This window comes from Cupressus sempervirens, chromosome 11 (assembly GCF_028749045.1).
Source record: "Cupressus sempervirens isolate cs-2001-9-10 chromosome 11, ASM2874904v1, whole genome shotgun sequence".
Classification (NCBI taxonomy): domain Eukaryota; kingdom Viridiplantae; phylum Streptophyta; class Pinopsida; order Cupressales; family Cupressaceae; genus Cupressus; species Cupressus sempervirens.
The window spans coordinates 162059282-162078989 of NC_143128.1; the positions used below are offsets into that span (position 1 = coordinate 162059282).

Below are 19708 nucleotides of genomic sequence, written 5' to 3' on the forward strand. Positions count from 1 at the left end.
AAGTATCTATTCAATCTGAAACTTCAAAAGCTGAAAGAAAGAGGTTAAAAACATATCATTAAAATGGTGAATCGTGTGAGAATAGAAGATAGGGTAGAAGAGGCATCAAATTTCTCCTCTTGGAAAATCAGATTATTAATAGTATTAAGAGAAATGGAATTAGAGAAATATATTGAATCAAATTTACCCTTGCCTGAAAATGAATCAGAAAAAGTAACTTGGAAAAGGCATAATAATAAATGTTAAAGTATCAAACTGGAGACTTAAATTTTACAGAATAAGTGTTTAAGACAAGGATATAAATTTGACTGAAGATGATATGATTAAATACGTTGCTCTGCAATATACTAGAAGGTGATGAGAAGTATTCGTCTGCTTTTTAATAACTGGAAGACTTATATAATTATGTGTTCACTGTATACAAAAGTAGAGATTGATCTGCATCTTATACATGGGCATTTAGGTTAAGGAGTCACGACCAATTGTCGTGACTCGTAGTTGAGTCACGTCTATTGGTGTGACTGTTATTAACGACAGTCTTAACAAATCACTACCCGATAACATATATTGCTCGACGCCCATAATATATATATATATATATATATATATATATATATATATATATGAGGATGCCCGATAACAATCAACTTAATTAAAATCGATGAAGAAGATGTTAATATTGATGTAAATGATTTTATTATTTTATTCATATTGTATATTAGATTATCTACACATATATATATGAGTATATTAAATATCTCATGTAATAATACAAATATGAATATAAGAGTTATTAATAATATCTTAACTAATCTATACATTAACAATAAAGCAATGAAGATCATTATAGATTCAGTGAAAGATCATATTTTCCATCTATAGCTAATCTTCAAACTGCATTTGAAATGTTTTCCTCTATTCAAAATACATTTGAAACCAACAACACTAGTAGATTATTAACTCTAAAACAAGATCTACTATATGTAAAGATGAAAAATGGAGAATCTATAACCTCATATTTCTTAAGGATTACTGAATTAAAAGATCAACTCGCAACTATGAATAATCAAGTTGATGCCAAGGAGCTAAGCATGATTGCTCTTAGAGGTCTTCGTCTTTTATGGGAAACCTTCATTCGAGGTTTAAGTTCACGACCCGAACTTCCTAAATTTGATCAGTTAAAGAATGAATGTACTCAAGAAGAATCCAGACTAGCTTCAAGAGGACTAAGTACAAATCAATAGGGAGACATCCAAGCACTTCATACTAAATCAAACAAGAAAATAAAGTTTAAACATAACAAAAAGGAATTCAACAAAAATCACAAATCTCACAAACAATGTGACTGGTCCAAAATTAGATGTTTTAAATGTGACAAAATTGGTCACTCTTATTATGTATGTCCAGAGAAGCAGAAAATTCAAATAGCATTAGTGGAAGTTAAAGATGAAAATGTTGAGAAAGTAGAAAAAGAAAATTATGCATTTTTCTTAGCCCTTTCAAGTGAATTAAACACTAACCACAATACTTGGATCATAGATAGTGAAGCTTCTCGTCACATCACTAGATTTAAGTATAAGTTTGAAACTTTCACTAATCATGCATCAGAAGAAGTAACCATTGGAGATAACTCCTCTTATCCTATTAAAGGAATTGGTCCCTGTTCTATACAACTGAATTCTAGAATTACACTTCAGCTCAATAATGTTTTATATGTACCAAGAATCAAGAGAAACCTTGTCTCTATCTTCGGACTTGCTGATCAAGGATACATAATTGCATTTCAAGAAGATAGAGTTCTATCTTGGCCCAAGAACTCAACTGTTAAGAAAGTCATCTGCATTGGAATCAAAGATGGGAGTCTTTATAAGCTTTGTAATATTCAAGATCCTAACCTTTTAACTCTTAGTCATGATCATTCAAATTCCTCTGAAATTTGGCATAGGAGACTAGGTCATCTTAACTATCAGGCTTTATCATCTATAGGGAAAATTGTAAAAGGCCTACCTAATCTGAAAGCTGATCATTTAAGTATTTGTAAAGGATGTACATTAGGTAAAAATACTAAACATTCCTTCCCTAAAAGTGATCATAAATCCAAATCCATTCTTGAACTTATTCTTTGTGGCCCTATGTCAATTCCCTCTCGTAATGGGTGTCTTTTCTATATAATTTTTATTGATGATTACTCTAGGAGCCTTAGTTGATGATGATATTTCTATATAATCAGGTCTTATCCAAATTCAAAGAATTTAAAGCCTTAGTTGAAAACCAATCAGGTCAATAGATCAAAACCCTAAGGTCAGACAATGGGGGTGAATACACATCTAATATCTTTAAGAACTTCTACATTACTGTTGGGATTAAGAGGGAGTGTTTTGTACCTTATAATCCTCAACAGAATGGAATAACTAAAAGGAAAAATAGATCTATAGTTGAATCAGTCAAAGCTACATTGCATGATCAAAATCTTCATTATTCATTTTGGGCTAATGTTACATCCCAATTTTTGACCTAGCTTGAAATATAGCTGTTGAGGTTCGCATGAAATCAGTTGGTAGTTTAATTTGATATAATCTGACGAAATGGTAAGATAGTTGGTCGTTATGATTTCATGTGAAGCTGACATGTTAGTTGATCGTTAATCGTGAATTCATGGAATTAAGGTGAAAGGTTAACTATTAGGATTATTTATGACTATATAATTTATAATTTAACTATGGAGAAATTCCTTGCAGGGAGCATGTCGAAGGGGTGGAAGCATTGTCAGAAAAGAATTACGCAGGGCATCACCATCACTGGGTAGACAGGTAAAGGACCTAGCGATTTGAAATAGAATACATCTGCGGGACTCGCATGAGTTATTTAATAATTTAATTTAATTAATTGAGTTAAAATATAAAACGAATCTTGAAGGATTTTAAATTATCTTTTGTCGTATTATTTTTAATAATTATTTATATACGTGCATTTAAATATAAAAATGCTTTGGCATTTTTATATTTTAATAAAGTGATGTTTATAAGTACATATAAGATTTTAATAATATTCGAATTATTATAATATTTGAATTATTTTCGAATTACAACCTTCCAACCCTATTCTTTTCAATTTAATATTATTTGCTTTTTGATAGCACTTGGCATAATTAATCGATTTAAACATTTGGTAATTTGAGTTTTAATCTTTCCAACTTCTCTTCCTTATCTTTAATTTGAATTTTTTTGAGGTATTCAAATGGCTTCTTGTAATTGAAAGAAGTCGTAAAGTTTGGCTCATTCTATATTATGGATTCTTTGATCGATTAGAGGCATTCTTCCTCCTTCAGCCTTCATGTTCTTTGAGCATTTGAACTCCCTGGTAGTTATTCTTATTTGTTTGCAGAGTCAACCCGAAACATACTGTGCTATCTAACTGAACAATCATTTTGCCGCGGGTCTCAAAATAGGTTGGCGGATACAATGCAAAACGCAAGGCTCTTTGCAGATATTCGGGCAGAGTCACGTAAGGCAAATTGTGGGTTCCTTTTCACTCTCTTTCCTGTTAAGTTTGTTTATCAAATTTATTCCTTAAGTTGACTCTACCACCAGACTACACCAAGTTGCATTAGCATGGGAACAAACCTGTTGTTTAAATATTAGTTATTGTGCTTACAATTCCCTTATCTTGGAGATCAATAGGCAGCTGAAGGCCATAAGTTTTTGTCAATTACTGAAAATTCTTGCCAAATGGGAATGGAGATTAGGTTCAATCCAATTAAGCTTTGCTTACTAATATAAAAAAAATGCAAGAAACATTTTAGGTTGACGTTGTTGTAGTCTAAGGTAGCTGCAAGACAAATCTTACCTATGCTAATCGTCTCTGCTTTTGTTAGTTCCCTTATGATACTACTGTGTGAAGTTCGTATTCTTTGCCCCTGTTCTCAGTTGGTCTTAAAAAGAATTTCATATCTATCTAGAGATTTGAGTGCCTCTCTTTCATTTCTATTGAAGTGTTGCATATATGACTTCAAATGTCAAAGTCTTCATTCTCCTTTTGGCATCAGGTTTCTCCTCTCTTCTATATTGTTCTTATTCAGCGTACTTGTCTCATCACATATGCTGATTTATCTATCGTCTCTGCTGGACTCCACGTGGATGCTGATTTGGCCTCATCTCCGCTAGCATATTGTCTTCACTATCTTCCTTTCTGGATTTGCATTTGTTTCGGTTATATCAATGAGTCAACGGTTTTTCTATTTACCAAGACTCATCTATTCTTTGGCACCGGTTATGAAACTGTCACTTCTTAATGGCTGGAAGCTGTTCGTATTCTGAACGGCAGCATTGTATGCGCATATTAAATTTTGTGGTTACCATTTGCATGCACATCTGTTTTCTTGCATAGACGGTGTTAGTCTATTTTGTGCATAACTATGATAACTGCAAGAAGTCAATAACCTTGGGGTTTTGTCTACGGAGATGTATATGAATTGAAGGGAATTCTGAAAAAAGATATATTTTCTCAGGCAGAAAACTGGCTACCGTTCTATGTATCTTTCTTGTGTGTATAAAAGTTACATTCTGAGACTTCAGTAATTTGTATATTGTGTGTTTTTCATAGCAATACTTTGGCTTGGTATAAACTATGATCAATGCATGATCATTAAGTATTGAACGCCCTGAAAGGAGTAGAGATTTTGTAATTTTTGTTGATAAATTTAATCTGAGAATGGTGAAGAGGTGGAATTAAACTGCAAGAATGCAGAGGAGAATTCAGTTATGATTAAATTAATTAATTAAACATTTGACTTTGAAATCCTTAAAGAACATTATTATGTAATCACAAATTGTGAAATGTTGGATGCATGTATAAATGACAAAGTCGTCAGCTCTAAAAATTCCGAAAACCTGGGACTCGCCTGGCTATGTAGCCAAGAAGATGGGTGATGAGGTGAGAGAAAGGAATCCTCAAGAATATGAATCAGTACCAATTATGACAGAACGACGACTATCATTTTTAATATGAATTAATTAATAACTCATGCATAAACTGTGATCTCCTGCTACCAAGTTGCATGTTAAATTACCAAGAAGCCTAGTGGATGGCAAGCTGTCCCCTGTCTGTTCCGGGTAGGAAGGGTCTTTCTCATTAGAGATCGTGAGGGGATAAGATTTGGTCCGAGGTTAGGTGGTTAAGCCCTTGACAATGTTTCACCCCTCCCCAAGATGTCAAACGTACATCAGACAGAGATAAGCTGTACATTCAATTGTTAATTGAAAAACAGGTAATATCACTTCCATTTATGAGGAGGTAAGATTAAATTGAGTTATTTCATTGTTACTATTAATTTACACCTAGATATAAGAGATAGAATCATGGATTGCTTTTCATTTATATTATAAGCATATTTCTAATCTTGAGATAATGTCACAGTTAAGTAATCGGAGGAAAAGGAATGTAAAGCCCTAATTGATTGAGAGATGACTGGAACCCTAAATAATACAATGGTATCAAAAACCCTAATTGAATATGTGGTATTGGAAGCCCTAAATGATGCAGTGGTATCGAAAACCCTAATTGAATGTGGTATTGGAAGCCCTAAGTGAGATAGCGATATCAGAAGCCCTAAATGAACCGAAGGTAAATGATGCCCTAATTGATACACTGGTATGTGGTGCCCTACTTTAAAATATAGTGGCATTTAATTGTAATTATCATTTGATTTTAAGATGCTGGTTTGTAGATGATAGTTTTCATATGAAATTGTTATAGTGTATTTGTGGACTAACCCGAGTGGTTGCAGAAGCATCCCTAGTTTGACTTCTATCTCGATTTTCCAAGGTATGTAGTTTTCAATTTCTGTCGTAATTTCATTTGATGGTATTTCAAGTTTTTAAGTTAAGAAATTTTGTCTAACTGATTTTAACAGTAAATCTTATTCACATGAACATGAATGATATAACTGTCATCCTATGAAATGAAGTAATAACTGTATTCTTTGAGTATGATATTTGTTAATTTAAACTTGGGAAAAATCAGATGTTACAGCTGAAGCATCTAATATAGTAGTCTACATTCAAAATCGATGCCCTCACTCCGTACTAGAGAATACCACCCCAAAGGAAGTATTCACAAGCATTAAAGCTGATCTAAGTCACCAGAGAATATTTGGATGTCCAGTTTATATTCACATACCAAAAGAGAAAAGAACGAAATTAAAGCCTTCCGAAAAAAAGGGAATATTCATTGGATATAGTGAAACTACAAAAGGATATAGGATCTACATTCCTAGGAAAAGAACAATTGAAATTAGCAGAGATGTAAAATTTGAAGAAGACACAGCCTTTAAAATTTCTAGTGATAGTGATGAATCCATTACAGAATCCATATCTGAAGAAGATCAACCTACAGAAATTGAGAGGGAGGATGATTCTGATACTACTTCCATGTCTAATCATAGAGTCTGAAAACATCAATAATAATAATAATAAAAAGAGACCTCTTTGGGCTAGAAAAATGATAGAAGAAAATCAAGTTGAACCAGATGAAGTAATTCAAGAAAGCAAAAAGACTAAAAATCAATCATGTTATGTTGCATTGCTATTTGAACTCATAAAAACAAAGCTTGCTAATGTTAAAGAAGCAATGATTGAGAAATATAACTCTATATTAAAGAATGATGTATGGGATGTTGTACCAAGACCTAAGAACAAATCAGTTGTCTCTTCCAAATAGTTATTCAAAATTAAACATGCATCAAATGGCAATATTGAAAAATACAAGGCAAGATTTGAGCTTGAGGATTCTCTCAGAAAGAAGTCATTGACTATGAAGAAACATTTTCTCCAGTTGCCAAGTACACTTCAGTCAAAACCATTTTAGCAATTGCAGCATCCAAAGGATGGAAGGTACATCAGATGGATGTCAAAATAGCATTTCTCAATGGCAAGATTGAAGAAGAAGTCTATATTGAACAACCAGAAGGGTTCAATACTTATGACAGAAATTGTAAATTAAATAAAGCACTTTATGGACTCAAACAGGCTCCCAAAGCTTGGTATGAAAGAATAGATAACCACCTATTGAAGTTAGGATATTTCAAAAATGAAGCTGACCCAAATCTATATTTCAAAACTGATGGTGATGATATGATTATCCTTGTATTATATGTTGATGATTTGCTAATAACACGTGAGGAACATCTCATAAAGAAATGTAAAAAGAACTCACAACAGAATTTGAAATGAACGACTTAGGGCTACTTCACTACTTTCTGGGATTAGAAGTCTGGCAACAGGACAACTCTATTATTCTGAATCAGGGAAAATATACAATTGATATTTTAATCAAATTTGGGATGATGGAATGTAAACCAACTGCTACTCCTATGGAAATAAATCTAAACAAATTGAAAGATGATATGAACAAATCTGAACCTGCAGATCCTACTTACTACAAACAGATTATTGGATCCCTAATGTATTTGGTAAATACTCGTCCTGACATATGCTACGCTACTCATACCTTAAGTCAGTTTATGTGTGCACCTAAGAATATAAATTTACATGCAGCTAAATATATTTTGAAATAGTTAAAGGGCACTATTGGAATGGGAATCAAATATGATAAAGTCAACATTGAACTTCTTAGATATTCAGATTCGGATTGGGTTGGAAGCTCTATTGAACGGAAGAGTACTTCAGGATATTGCTTCAGTCTTGGATCTAAGATGGTTTCTTCGTCTAGTCAGAAACAAATTTCTATAGCATTAAGTTCCATCGAATGTATTGTCCCTGCTCCAATCTAATCCCAAAATGCTGATAAAGGCTCAAGAAAACTCTTTGCATACAAGGGTCATATGACTGATACAGTATTTCAGTTTGCTAAAATGACTCTTTCTTCAATTTGCATCAATGAGAATCTTTTGCAAGAAGACTCAAAATTGACTACACAATGACCTAACATGAATGTGCAACTTATTTTGACAATATTAATGCATATATGTACTAAAAACTACTTGCAATATGTTGTTACAGCAAATAGTGATTATGACAAACACTTTGGATGCAACCTATGATGGTGTTAATGCACTTATAGCCAAGTGGCATTAATACAAACACTTGGTATGCAGAATTATAACATTATTTATGCCAAAAAAAGAACATACAACCAATTGAAATTTTGTCAAACAATTGGTATGCAAACTAATAAGTTGATCATGAATGATAAATACATATTCAATTACACTAGATCAGACCAGCAACTTATGTCTCCTTTATTGCACATAAAATGTCAATTATAATGCTAGTATGAAATGGCCAAGACTCTTGGCTTACATTCGCAAGAATAATGCTTAAATCCGTTACAAACTTTCACCTATAGCCTTACCTTCTAATATGCATCTAAATGATAAGAAAAATGCATGAAATATCCGAAGGAACCTGATTGTAGATGGCTGTAATAATTCTCACCAATGCTGCCTTTCCGCTTTGCTTTTTCGGATCTGTTTTTTCGCTTTGCTTTTTCAGACTGTTTTTTCGGATCTGCATTTTTGTATCTGCTTTTTCGGACTGCTTTTTTGGATCTGTTTTTTTCTTAATGTAGTACAAATAGAAGACTGAAGTATCTTCCTCCCAGCTGCAATAATTCAAGTGATATTTCACACCCTCAAAATTGCTATCAATAAGAAGTTTTCATTTCCTATGACAAAGAAGTAATTTGCAGAAACCCCAGGCTCCACAAAGTGAAACAACAACAACAACAACATCAAATCTGCCCTGCTGAAAATGAAGTCCAGGATGCCTATTTATTTTTTTTCTCCACTTTTTCCAGAAACTTCTAGAACATTATTTTATTTATTAAGTGACTTTATAATATATTCTATAGTTCAAGTCACTTTATTAAATTAATTAGATATAAAGTTACCTTTTAATATTTGTTTATTTAATAACTTTATAAATAATTAACTTAGTACCACTTATTTATTTAATTAAAATAATTAATTAGTTATCCTCATAAAATATTCATTATTTTGGACAACTTAATTAATTAAATTAATTAAACCAAATTACCTCCAAAAAAAGGGACATGACAATCCGCCCCCCCTGAAATTGCTTGTCCCCAAGCTATCTCAGCAACAAGTACCATTCTCCTCCACCTGGATGCCAAGTGAAAACCTGTGTAATGTCCCAATCCTCACCATACTCATGAAGAAATCATCAGCATCAACAGTACAAAAATCAGCAACTGAGAAACTGCACTCAACACCCAAACAACTGATATCACTGACAGAATCATCTGAAGACCAATTGTAGATGCCGATAGAAGAATCCACTCTACAGAACTCAAGCCAATTGAAACATCAACTCTATCAAAACTCAAGTCCCTATCTAACTGACACTGACACTCAATTGCACTGTGGATATGACAACAGCCATAGGTACTTGAGTCACTGCCACCAAATCCAATCTCTGATAAACTGTCCTGGGTGTGTTGATACTGCAAGCTGTGTAACTTGCAACTACCAATTCCATCAGCAAAAGATGGTACCAATCCATCCCATAATGGATGGTAAGAAACTGGAGCCAATCTACACCTGCATGAAATCAAGTCTTCTATCTCTACGTCAAAAAAAAAATGATGAGCGTACCCCACCGTATAATGTCTGTAGGAACCCCCAAACTCCACTACTGGCTCACCATCACTAAACTGGGAATCAATAGATTGCTCCAATCTCTGACTCCGAGTGGCTGTAGGCTGGATAGGACCTTGTGCAATCCACTCAACAAACCAAACCTCAAAATCCCTATAAGGTAGCATAGTAGAAAGGATCACTATAATCTCCCCAACCAATCTGCGAATAGCACTAGTACCTCAGATGAGAACACCTAATACTTTATGCGAGTCCAAACAAACACTTGCACTATCCAGCAAATACTCCATGAACGGTTTAGTGCAGTAAAAATTATACGAGGAAGCATCAACATACTCCCTCGCACACCACAGCTGATCCCTCTGTAAAGGTGGCACAACCAACTGTATGAAACTGTCATCTGTGTGAGAAGAATCAATCTGGAGACTCGACTCAACTGGTATCCCAAACTCATCAGGACCAAATACTCCCAAATCCTGAACATGTGTGTCAGCCCCAACAACATGTTCCTCAGTAACAAGTGCAAGAGCGTACTCACCACCAACCATCTCAATATACAAATGAACTGGGTCTGGGGCTAGTGTAGACCGTAAATGCTCCAAACCTCCAAAGCCTCAGTAATTGCTATGAGCTCTTGGGTAAGCTCACTCACCTCCTCCTCATGATCCAAGAGTGCCTCATACGCTGTACTCCCCTACTCAACCAGGTGATCATGGTCGGCTACCAACTATAAATAATCCTATCTCAAAACCCTGACAGCTTCACGCAAGGCAGCTTCACGCAAGGCATGAACCTCTGCCAAAGAAAGGTAACCACCACTGGACTCATTTGTCATAGAAGCACCCTAACCAATAACGGCCAACAACTGACGAGCGGTATCAAAATGCTCAAGAGCAATAGTGATATCTCTCTCGCCAACTCTCAATTGGCCAGTCACATGGTGACTCTGCACTACGAGCCTCTTATTAACCGTCTCAAATACGTTGTCCACACTATGAGAGAAAGTTGAATCAAACGAGCTCCCCTCAAGATCACCAACGCTCAGTGTACTTACATCTGAGTACACCTCCACACTCTGAACGCAAGCATCGGACTCATCCTCATCTAACTCCGAAGAAGCTGCTGCTGAAACTATCACATCATCACAATCTCTAGCTCCCTCATCCTCTGCAACTAACTGAGAGTCCAGATCCTGACAAATATCATCAAGGGTCACTGACAAAGTAACTCCCTCAAGTGACAAGGTAGCCCTGGCTGAAACAAACTCCTGCCACTCAGACTCTACCTCATCCTCATTCATCTTTAGTTGGTTTCTTAAATTGTGTAAACCATGCAGAGTATCTCTAGCTTCATCCTTGAAGTCCTCCTAAAGTATTGTGTGCCCAACATCTTCCTCCAAGTTGGTCTGATTTTTGTCCTCCCTAGATTCAGCTATATGCTGGTCACCAACTACTGCAAACTCTTTGTAGAGGTTTCTAGATACCTCACTTGTAGAAACCTTTTATTCTTCTTTCTCTTTGTTCTGTGATGTAGCCCTCTTAAACATGGAAACCATCAATTCATCATTTTCTGACTTTCATCCAACCTTTTCAAATTTTGTTTAAGCTTCTTCATATCCTTGTCCCACTGCTTCTGGGTACTTGAAGTAAACATGATTAACTAACTGATTCAATGTCCAATCTACCCAACAGGATGGCAGGTCAATAGCTCTGATACCACTGTATTGTCCCTGCTCCAATCTAATCCCAAACTGTTGATAAAGGCTCAAGAAAACACTTTGCATACAAGGGTCATATGACTGATATAGTATCTCAATTTGCTAAAATGACTCTTTCTTCAATTTGCATCAATGAGAATCTTTTGCAAAAAGACTCAAAATTGACTACACAATGACCTAACATGAATGTGCAACTTATTTTGACAATATTCAATGCATATATGTACTAAAAACTACTTGCAATATGTTGTTACAGCAAATAGTAATTATAACAAACACTTTGGATGCAACCTGTGATGGCATTAATGCACTTATAGCCAAGTGGCATTAATACAAACACTTGGTATGCAGAATTATAACATTACTTATGCCAAAAAGAGAACCTACAGCCAACTGACATTTTGTCAAACAATTGGCATGCAAACTAATAAGCTGATCATGAATGATAAATACATATTCAATTACACTATATCAGACCAACAACTTATGTCTCCTTTATTGCACATAAAACGTCAACTATAATGCTAGTATGAAATGGCCAAGACTCTTGGCTTACATCCGCAAGAATAATGCTTAAATCTGTTACAGATTTTCACCTACAGCCTTACCTTCTAATATGCATCTAAATGATAAGAAAAATGCATGAAAAATCCAAAGGAACCTGATTGTAGATGGCTGTAATAATTTTCACCAATGCTGTCTTTCCACTTTGCTTTTTCGGATCTGCTTTTTCAAACTGCATTTTTGGATCTGCTTTTTCGGACTGCTTTTTTGGATCTGTTTTTTTCTTAATGTAGCACAAATAGAAGACCGAAGTATCTTCCTCCCAGCTGCAATAATTCAAGTGATATTTCACACCCTCAAAATTGCTATCAATAAGAAGTTTTCGTTTCCTATGACAAAGAAGTAATTTGCAGAAACCCTAGGCTCCACAAAGTGACACAACAACATCAAATCTGTTCTATTGAGAATGAAGCCCAGGATGCCTATTTATTCTTTTTCTCCACTTTCTCCAGAAACTTCTAGAACATTATTTTATTTATTAAGTGACTTTATAAAATATTCTATAATTCAAATCACTTTATTAAATTAATTAAATATAAAGTTACCTTTTAATATTTGTTTATTTGATAACTTTATAAATAATTAACTTAATACCACTTATTTATTTAATTAAAATAATTAATTAGTCATCCTCATAAAATATTCATTATTTTGGACAACTTAATTAATTAAATTAATTAAACCAAATTACCTCAAAAAAAAGGGACATGACAGCGAAGCTGAATACATTGCATCTTCCTTGGGTGCTAGAGAAGCAGTATGACTACAGAAGTTGTTATCAGATCTATTCCAAAGACATTTGAAGCCCACTGTGATTTATTGTGATAATCAAAGTTGCATTAAACTTTCATCAAATCTAGTATTTCACAATCGCTCCAAACATATTAAAATTCCATTTCATTATATCAAAGATGTGGTGAATCAAGGAGTTATTCAACTAGAATATATATGTACAAAAGAGCAAACGGCTAATATCTTTACCAAACCTCTTGCTAAAGTGAAGTTGAAATACTTCAGAGAAAAACTTGGTATGATTAATTGTACTAATGAAATTTGAAATAAAATGTTTATTTCATTTGAGTTTATGCTTCTATTTGATTACTTAGTAGCATTTGATATGTAATGAAAGGTGACAATCTTTCATGGACATATTCATTAGAAGGAAATTATATACAAGGTGACGATCTTGTAAATAATAGACCTGAGTGTATTATGGACATCTCTAGACATTGCTTAAGTGCAAGTAGAGATTATATGTGTATCATGGACATCTCTAGTCATTGCTTAAGTGCAAGTAGAGATCATGAGTGTATTATGGGCATCTCTAGACATTGCTTAAGTGCAAGTAGAGATCATGAGTGTATTATGGGCATCTCTAGACATTGCTTAAGTACAAGTAGAGATTATATGTGTATCATGGACATCTCTAAACATTGCTTAAGTGCAAGTAGAGATCATGAATGTGTTATAAACATCCCTAAACATTGCTTAAGTGCAAGTAGAGATCATGAATGTGTCATGAACATCTCTAGACATTGCTTAAGTGCAAATAGAGATCATGAAAATTTAATTAGTATGGATATCTCTAGACATTGCTTAAGTGCAAGTAGAGATCATAGGATATATTTTATGTTGTTAAGAGATTTTAATATACATTGTGTTGATTACATAATAATTCTGATTCTAATCTAATGATGTTTTACTTCTCCCTTGCTAAAGAGAGAGTGTTAATGTTTTAGCATCAGAAGAAGTAAAACATGGATTATTTGATATAATGATAAGTGAATTAAATTGCTGCTGATTACATGAATTGCATGTATATAAGTATACACACACACACACACACACACACACACACACACATACCTATATACGTGTAGTAGTGTATATATTGAATTTGAATATTGGCAGCCATTTAATATACTGTGATTGGGCTCCATATTGTTATCGGCAGATATATATTGATCGTGCCTCATTATATGTTATCGGACTTATGATTGTCAGGCTTGTAATTAAGCACGTAATTTTGTTTGGTTATGAAATGACATGCCTCAAAGAGGCATGCCTCTATGTGGCCTTTGGGCCACGTAGAGTCATGACTCTTCGGAGTCATGTACTCTTGCTTTCATATTAATATGCCGCTCTGATCGCAGCAAACGATATCAATTCATGGCATTTCCAGTACCTGCAATCAGAGTATAGCTATTGTTTAACAGTTTATTTTGCAGATAAATTCACATCAAATATATATTACTTCCATTCATTTCAATATACAGTCGAAGGAGGACAGATTGTAATCACTGGCAAAGCTATAAAGGAGAACATACTTTCAGCACTGGAACTATTCAAGTAAGGACATTCTCTGCAGTTATTATTATTGTAATTGTTTTGTCTATTAGAGATCCACAAACTTAACATACTTGACCACAATTTTCAACAAATTCGGAGGGGATTTCTGCATTTCATCCTCAAATAATCAATGCAAAAGTATAGCAGTGATATTTAGGATGAGTTTCCATACCTTCAGCTGGTGCTTTTTTGCACAAACATTTTAGATTTGCAAGGGTCATGGCTCTACACCACTCTAAGGAATGACAAACATATTTTATTCAAGGAAAAGAGTTCTGCCCTTGTTTCTCTAGCATAAGATGTATCTTTTGCATCTTCTGCAAATGTAAACTAGCTGATGATTATTTATTAATCAAAATTTGCCATTTTCACCTCTTCTCTCTTCTTAAATTCTATGCAAGACCTCATTACTTTTATGGCTGAACATATATATACTAATTTTTCATGTTTCTATGTTGTGTTAATTTGGTTAAAAGAGCTAATTGTGGATCTTCGATTTCCCTCTTAGTTCCTTGTCAAACTCTAACCTCCATGCACACCTTTAGAAACTATAGTCTAACTGTGTAAGTGCTTAAAGCAATATCTTGTTGATTATATGTTCTGTTTAGGGCAGGAAGACACTTTAATCTAGGTGCATCACCAGCGTTTTAGTTTTCTAATTTTGCCTCTCCCTTTTCCCTTGCAAATTGTTATATGAGGATTATTCTGTATGTTTATCCAGTGCTGGGTAGGACCAATACTTTGCATCTAGATTAAAGATAATGTTGGCCTTATTTGCAGGTTTGATCTCATCTGCAAGGTCCCACACCTTGAGGTCAATCCCATTTTGTCATTGAAATGTTGGACCAGTTCCAAAAAATGCAATTTCATGTGACAACAATTATATAAAACAAGACTTTATATCACCAGGATTAAAAAAATCCTTAATTGTCATTGTTTACAGATAGTATTCAACTATGTTACTGACATATTCCTTACATACCCAGCTTATGCCATTAGATTTTGCATACTAAGATTTTACTTTGTTTTGGTAATTAGATAGCTGGATAAGGCCAGCTCCCTTTGTATTAATCAAAAATAAGTATTCAATACAAAAATGCTGATGAAGTCTAACCAGTATTAGACTATAACTATCTTGACCGCCTAAAATGATTATCCTAACCATCAACCCCAGACCACCTATAACTATGCATATGCCAGAATACAGAATAAACTAGATAACCATCAGCCCTCCTATACTATCTATCCGGTGGACATGAACTAAATTCAAACCAAAATGGCTGGTATAATTCTAAATCAGCATGTAAGCATTTACAGAAAAACAAAGTTTTCTCTTCACACAACCATTTATGAAATGCCGAGAAACCCTTGCTCACAGAGAATGAGTGGATGGGCCACACCTAGCCTTGCAGGGTCTTCCACGTTTCCTTCCCCATTCTCGATTACCCTGGTGTCCCACAGATTTTGAACTATCATCACCAGACAAGGCTTGGGATCTGTCCGCGGCAAGCTTTATCGTTTGGGCATGAGCCACACGAGCAATGACTGGGCAATCCCTCTTGCATTTATGTTGCACCTCACCCTTGGCAATCTCCTCCACATCACTACTATCAAAAGCCCTCCAATTTTTGCCGCTATCGCAGAGATGGAAACTGCAAGTCAGTGAGACTCACGGAATCTACGTTCGGCACCCAAAAGTCCTCAGCCTTCCTATAATCCTTCATCCATTACACCGTTGGGGGTGGGAGTATGACCGCCACCATTTTAAGGAACAAAAGATGCTTATCAATAGCCTTCAGTCAGCTCATGAGTATCTCCAATGCATACTAAGATTATTATTTAGTTGACAAATTCCTTAAATGCCCAGCTTATCTCATTAGATTTTGCCTTGAAAGATAATTATTTAGTCTACACATTCTTCAAAGGTATTGATGTTTATCTAACCCAAGACTTCAGCTGGAGAATAAATAATCCATTAATCAACTAAACTTGAATTGTACTTTTAATATACCAACTTATGCTCACACATCAATCGTGCAGGCATGGCTTATTATTTATGACAATAAATTCAATGGGATTTGTACTATTTTCTAGACTAAAGGCTTCAGATGAAGAAACGACGATATGAAATATCAGCTCCAGAATATTATCAGAAAAAATTTAAAAAGATGCATGCAAGTTGACAGCAAATGGAGCCATTCAATCTTTATTTTTTAGAAAGTTGAAAGGCACGGCTAACCTAAGCTTGACAAACAAAATAAATATGTAGAAGTTAAAAGATCAAAGCAGCTACTTTTTGACAGCACTCCATTTCAACTTTTAACTGCTTATCATTACTCCGCTTCATGGACTTTTCTAGATCTTCAATGCGCCTTTCCATAAATTCCAGATCCTGCAATTAAGATACCCAGAAACAGATACTGATATTAAATTAAGCTTAGGCATATTACTCCTGTAACAGCTTACCACTTTGTACTTCATAATAAGCCTGCAGAAATAAGATTCAATCATCTCTCAGAAAAGCAATAAACTTAAAAATGCAGAACCAGCTATTCATGCTTGTTGAAAAACTTCCCTCAACAAATCATACATCGATAATGCATTTGAGTTAAACAATTAATCAGAGCAACAAATCCTTGCACAGTGTGTTTAGAGCTTTCGCTAACATATAAGTGGAAAATGTGGGAAGACAAAGTACACCAATAAATAGACCAAGAAGCAAAATAATAATGAAAAACCTTAAAAATTAGAATCATTGAGCTCAGTTATGACTGTTTATCCAATCACCACTTGTTATAATCAGTTGATACTTTTACCAATCGGCGGACAATGAACAAAGTTGAATATCTGATTTATATCTCGACTATGTTTGATATTTAAGTCTAGGATGTTATCAAAACATGGAAGGACAAGTCACAAGACTTTCAAAAAAGCAACAGTAAGTTTCACTTTTCACAACACTACAAAGAAACATTCATTTCCTAGAAAGAGCAAACTGATGACAACCCACCTTCTCTCTAACCTTAATAAACTTCATTTTGGAGATTTCATACCCTATATCGAAAATTGCATATGGAATCTTACTCATCTAGGGTTGAAAATCTGCCATTTTATCATCTTTTCATTAATTGTTTTGCATTTCTCGTATTTCGTTGATTTGAGACAAAGTTAATGTGTATCAAAATAAAGTACTTAATCTAAATGCATTTGACTTGAAACAAACAAAAACTTTGAAGAAAGATTTCAGAGATATATGCTTACCAAATAGAGTCCCTTTATAAAAAATTAAACAAATTGAAAACTCTACGAGCTAACAAAACTAGCAACCCGAAAAAGGAGATACACCTATCAAACAGAATCCCACATATAAAATCAGAAAATGCGAATATTCTAGAGTCTAGGCACCCATGAAGTCTAGCAAACCAAGCATACAGAAATCAATTAACTGCACAATGATCAAAGCAAAATATAAATATCAACTATGCATACATAAACACAGCAATACAAAAGGATTATGCATACATAGTAGAATGTCAGATGCTTCATCAAAAAAAACTAAGATGAACATCTCACTTCCATTACATTAGAAGCTAATAATAAAAATAGAGTAATGCTTAAAATTTAGTCAGAAAAGCTCTGGGAAAACATCCCAATCTTGCAGTCTAGTCACATAAAATGATATTTTTCACAATTTTAAGGAAATGAACTAGTTGCCAAATTATAAATGACAACAATATTCATTTTGGATCATTGCCAATGCAAGGCTTCAACATGGAAATAATGATCATTTTTGGTAGAATTTATTCGATATATATAATAGTAGACCATATGTCATTTGTACTGACATAACCCAAATGTTAACCAACCTATGTGATAACCATAAAATATTATACTCGAAATGGCACATCTATTTGTCACTTAAAAGGAAGAATTTAAAATTAATCTTCATAGCTGTTATTATAAGCAAGGGAATGGGTGCGATATATATTAGATATGGCTGTTTGATTAATCTTGCTTAGATTTCAGCTAAGGAAATATTCCTAATTAGTATAGTTGGTGTTTAAACACTAAACGGTGCTTGTATCTTATTGAAAAATTTGGATTGCATTAAAAAATATAATTTTTCCCAAAATCTGTGATTAACTCCTAATCATTGTAATCAACCTTGTTCCAGTTATCATAATATTAACAGAGAAATAAATAAGCAAAAAGCAAAATGAAAAACAAATATATATAGATGAACTCTATAATAACTCCTCGAGATGAAAAATAATTCCCAATTGAATATGTAATTATCCCACTCTGTCCACAAAAAAAGTTTAAAATCTATATTTCGATACTGCAAACCATCATTGATCTGACATCCCTGCCACAAAATCCATGGAAACCAAATAGTTCCTCCTGAATCAACAGTTCTCCTACCCTCTTTCTAGGAAAATAAATCAAACAAAGGAAGAAAAAGCATCTGTGCAACTTCAACTAAGAACTATTAAAGTCCAGAACACTGACCTATAAAATTTACAATCCAGATAAATTGGTCCAAATTTAAAACAAGTCCAAGAATCTTAGGTCCAACTCAGACCTTTCCAGTTTCTATAATGCCGATGATAAAGAGAAATATTTTTTAAAAGTTGTACCAGTAAAACTAAAGACCTATAGCTTCAAGACGCTATACCAATAAGTTATGAAAGACACAGAAATATTCAGTTTCTCTTAGTTGCAAATGTAATCATAATGGGTACAAGTAAGTAACATCCCACCAGCCATATGAAATTAAACTTACTTTACAAACAAAAAGAGTGCCCCAGAAGATATCTTCTGGCATACCTTTAATCGCAGTTCCTCAGTTATCACCTCTAGATCTCTTACAGGGTCCACAATATCCTCCACGTGAATAACTTCTGGATCGTCAAATGCTCCTACAAGGAAACCAAAAGACATAAAACAACCAAAACAAAGACAGTTGTACAAATAAACACCACCCAGTCATGTGAAAATACAAAAAACAACCCAAGGTCAACTTTCATAGGATTGTGTTTTATGATTTATCTCAACTAAGTCAAATTCCTATTCAGCGAACTCAAATTCTTTTATTATTTAGAACACACATAATCTTTTTTAACTTACTTCCACAGTGTTACCACCATACTGACTGCAAAACACACATAAATAAATGAATTGCTTATGCATCTTTTAAGCCATTATAATGAAGTATATCCAATAATTAGATCATACACAGTATACGTCTTGAACTTATAAGTGGCAAGAAAAATCTCTACTTCCTTTTCTGTTTGCATTATGTTTTATAAGAAAAAAAAAGGATACATTTTGCCTTGCTTTCATTCTTTCATCCAACAGAATTTGAAAGAATCCCTTGGTTGATGAATATCTGCACTCCTTTCCACTTCTGCTGAAAACATATGGAAACACCAGTGCAATCCTAA

General features: G+C 34.1%; 1 protein-coding gene across 1 annotated transcript in view; it reads right to left on the reverse strand.

Annotated features, from left to right (window-relative positions):
• Window positions 1–19708, reverse strand: part of LOC149528693 (GTP binding protein) — a 124796-nt gene that overhangs the window by 56704 nt on the left and 48384 nt on the right. Inside the window, exons 4-5 of the mRNA XM_089811358.1 lie at window positions 19092–19183; window positions 16558–16656 (exon numbers count right to left, since the gene is read on the reverse strand). Of these exons, the coding sequence (XP_089667484.1) occupies window positions 16558–16656; window positions 19092–19183 (191 nt within the window). The remainder of the gene's footprint in view (window positions 1–16557; window positions 16657–19091; window positions 19184–19708) is intronic.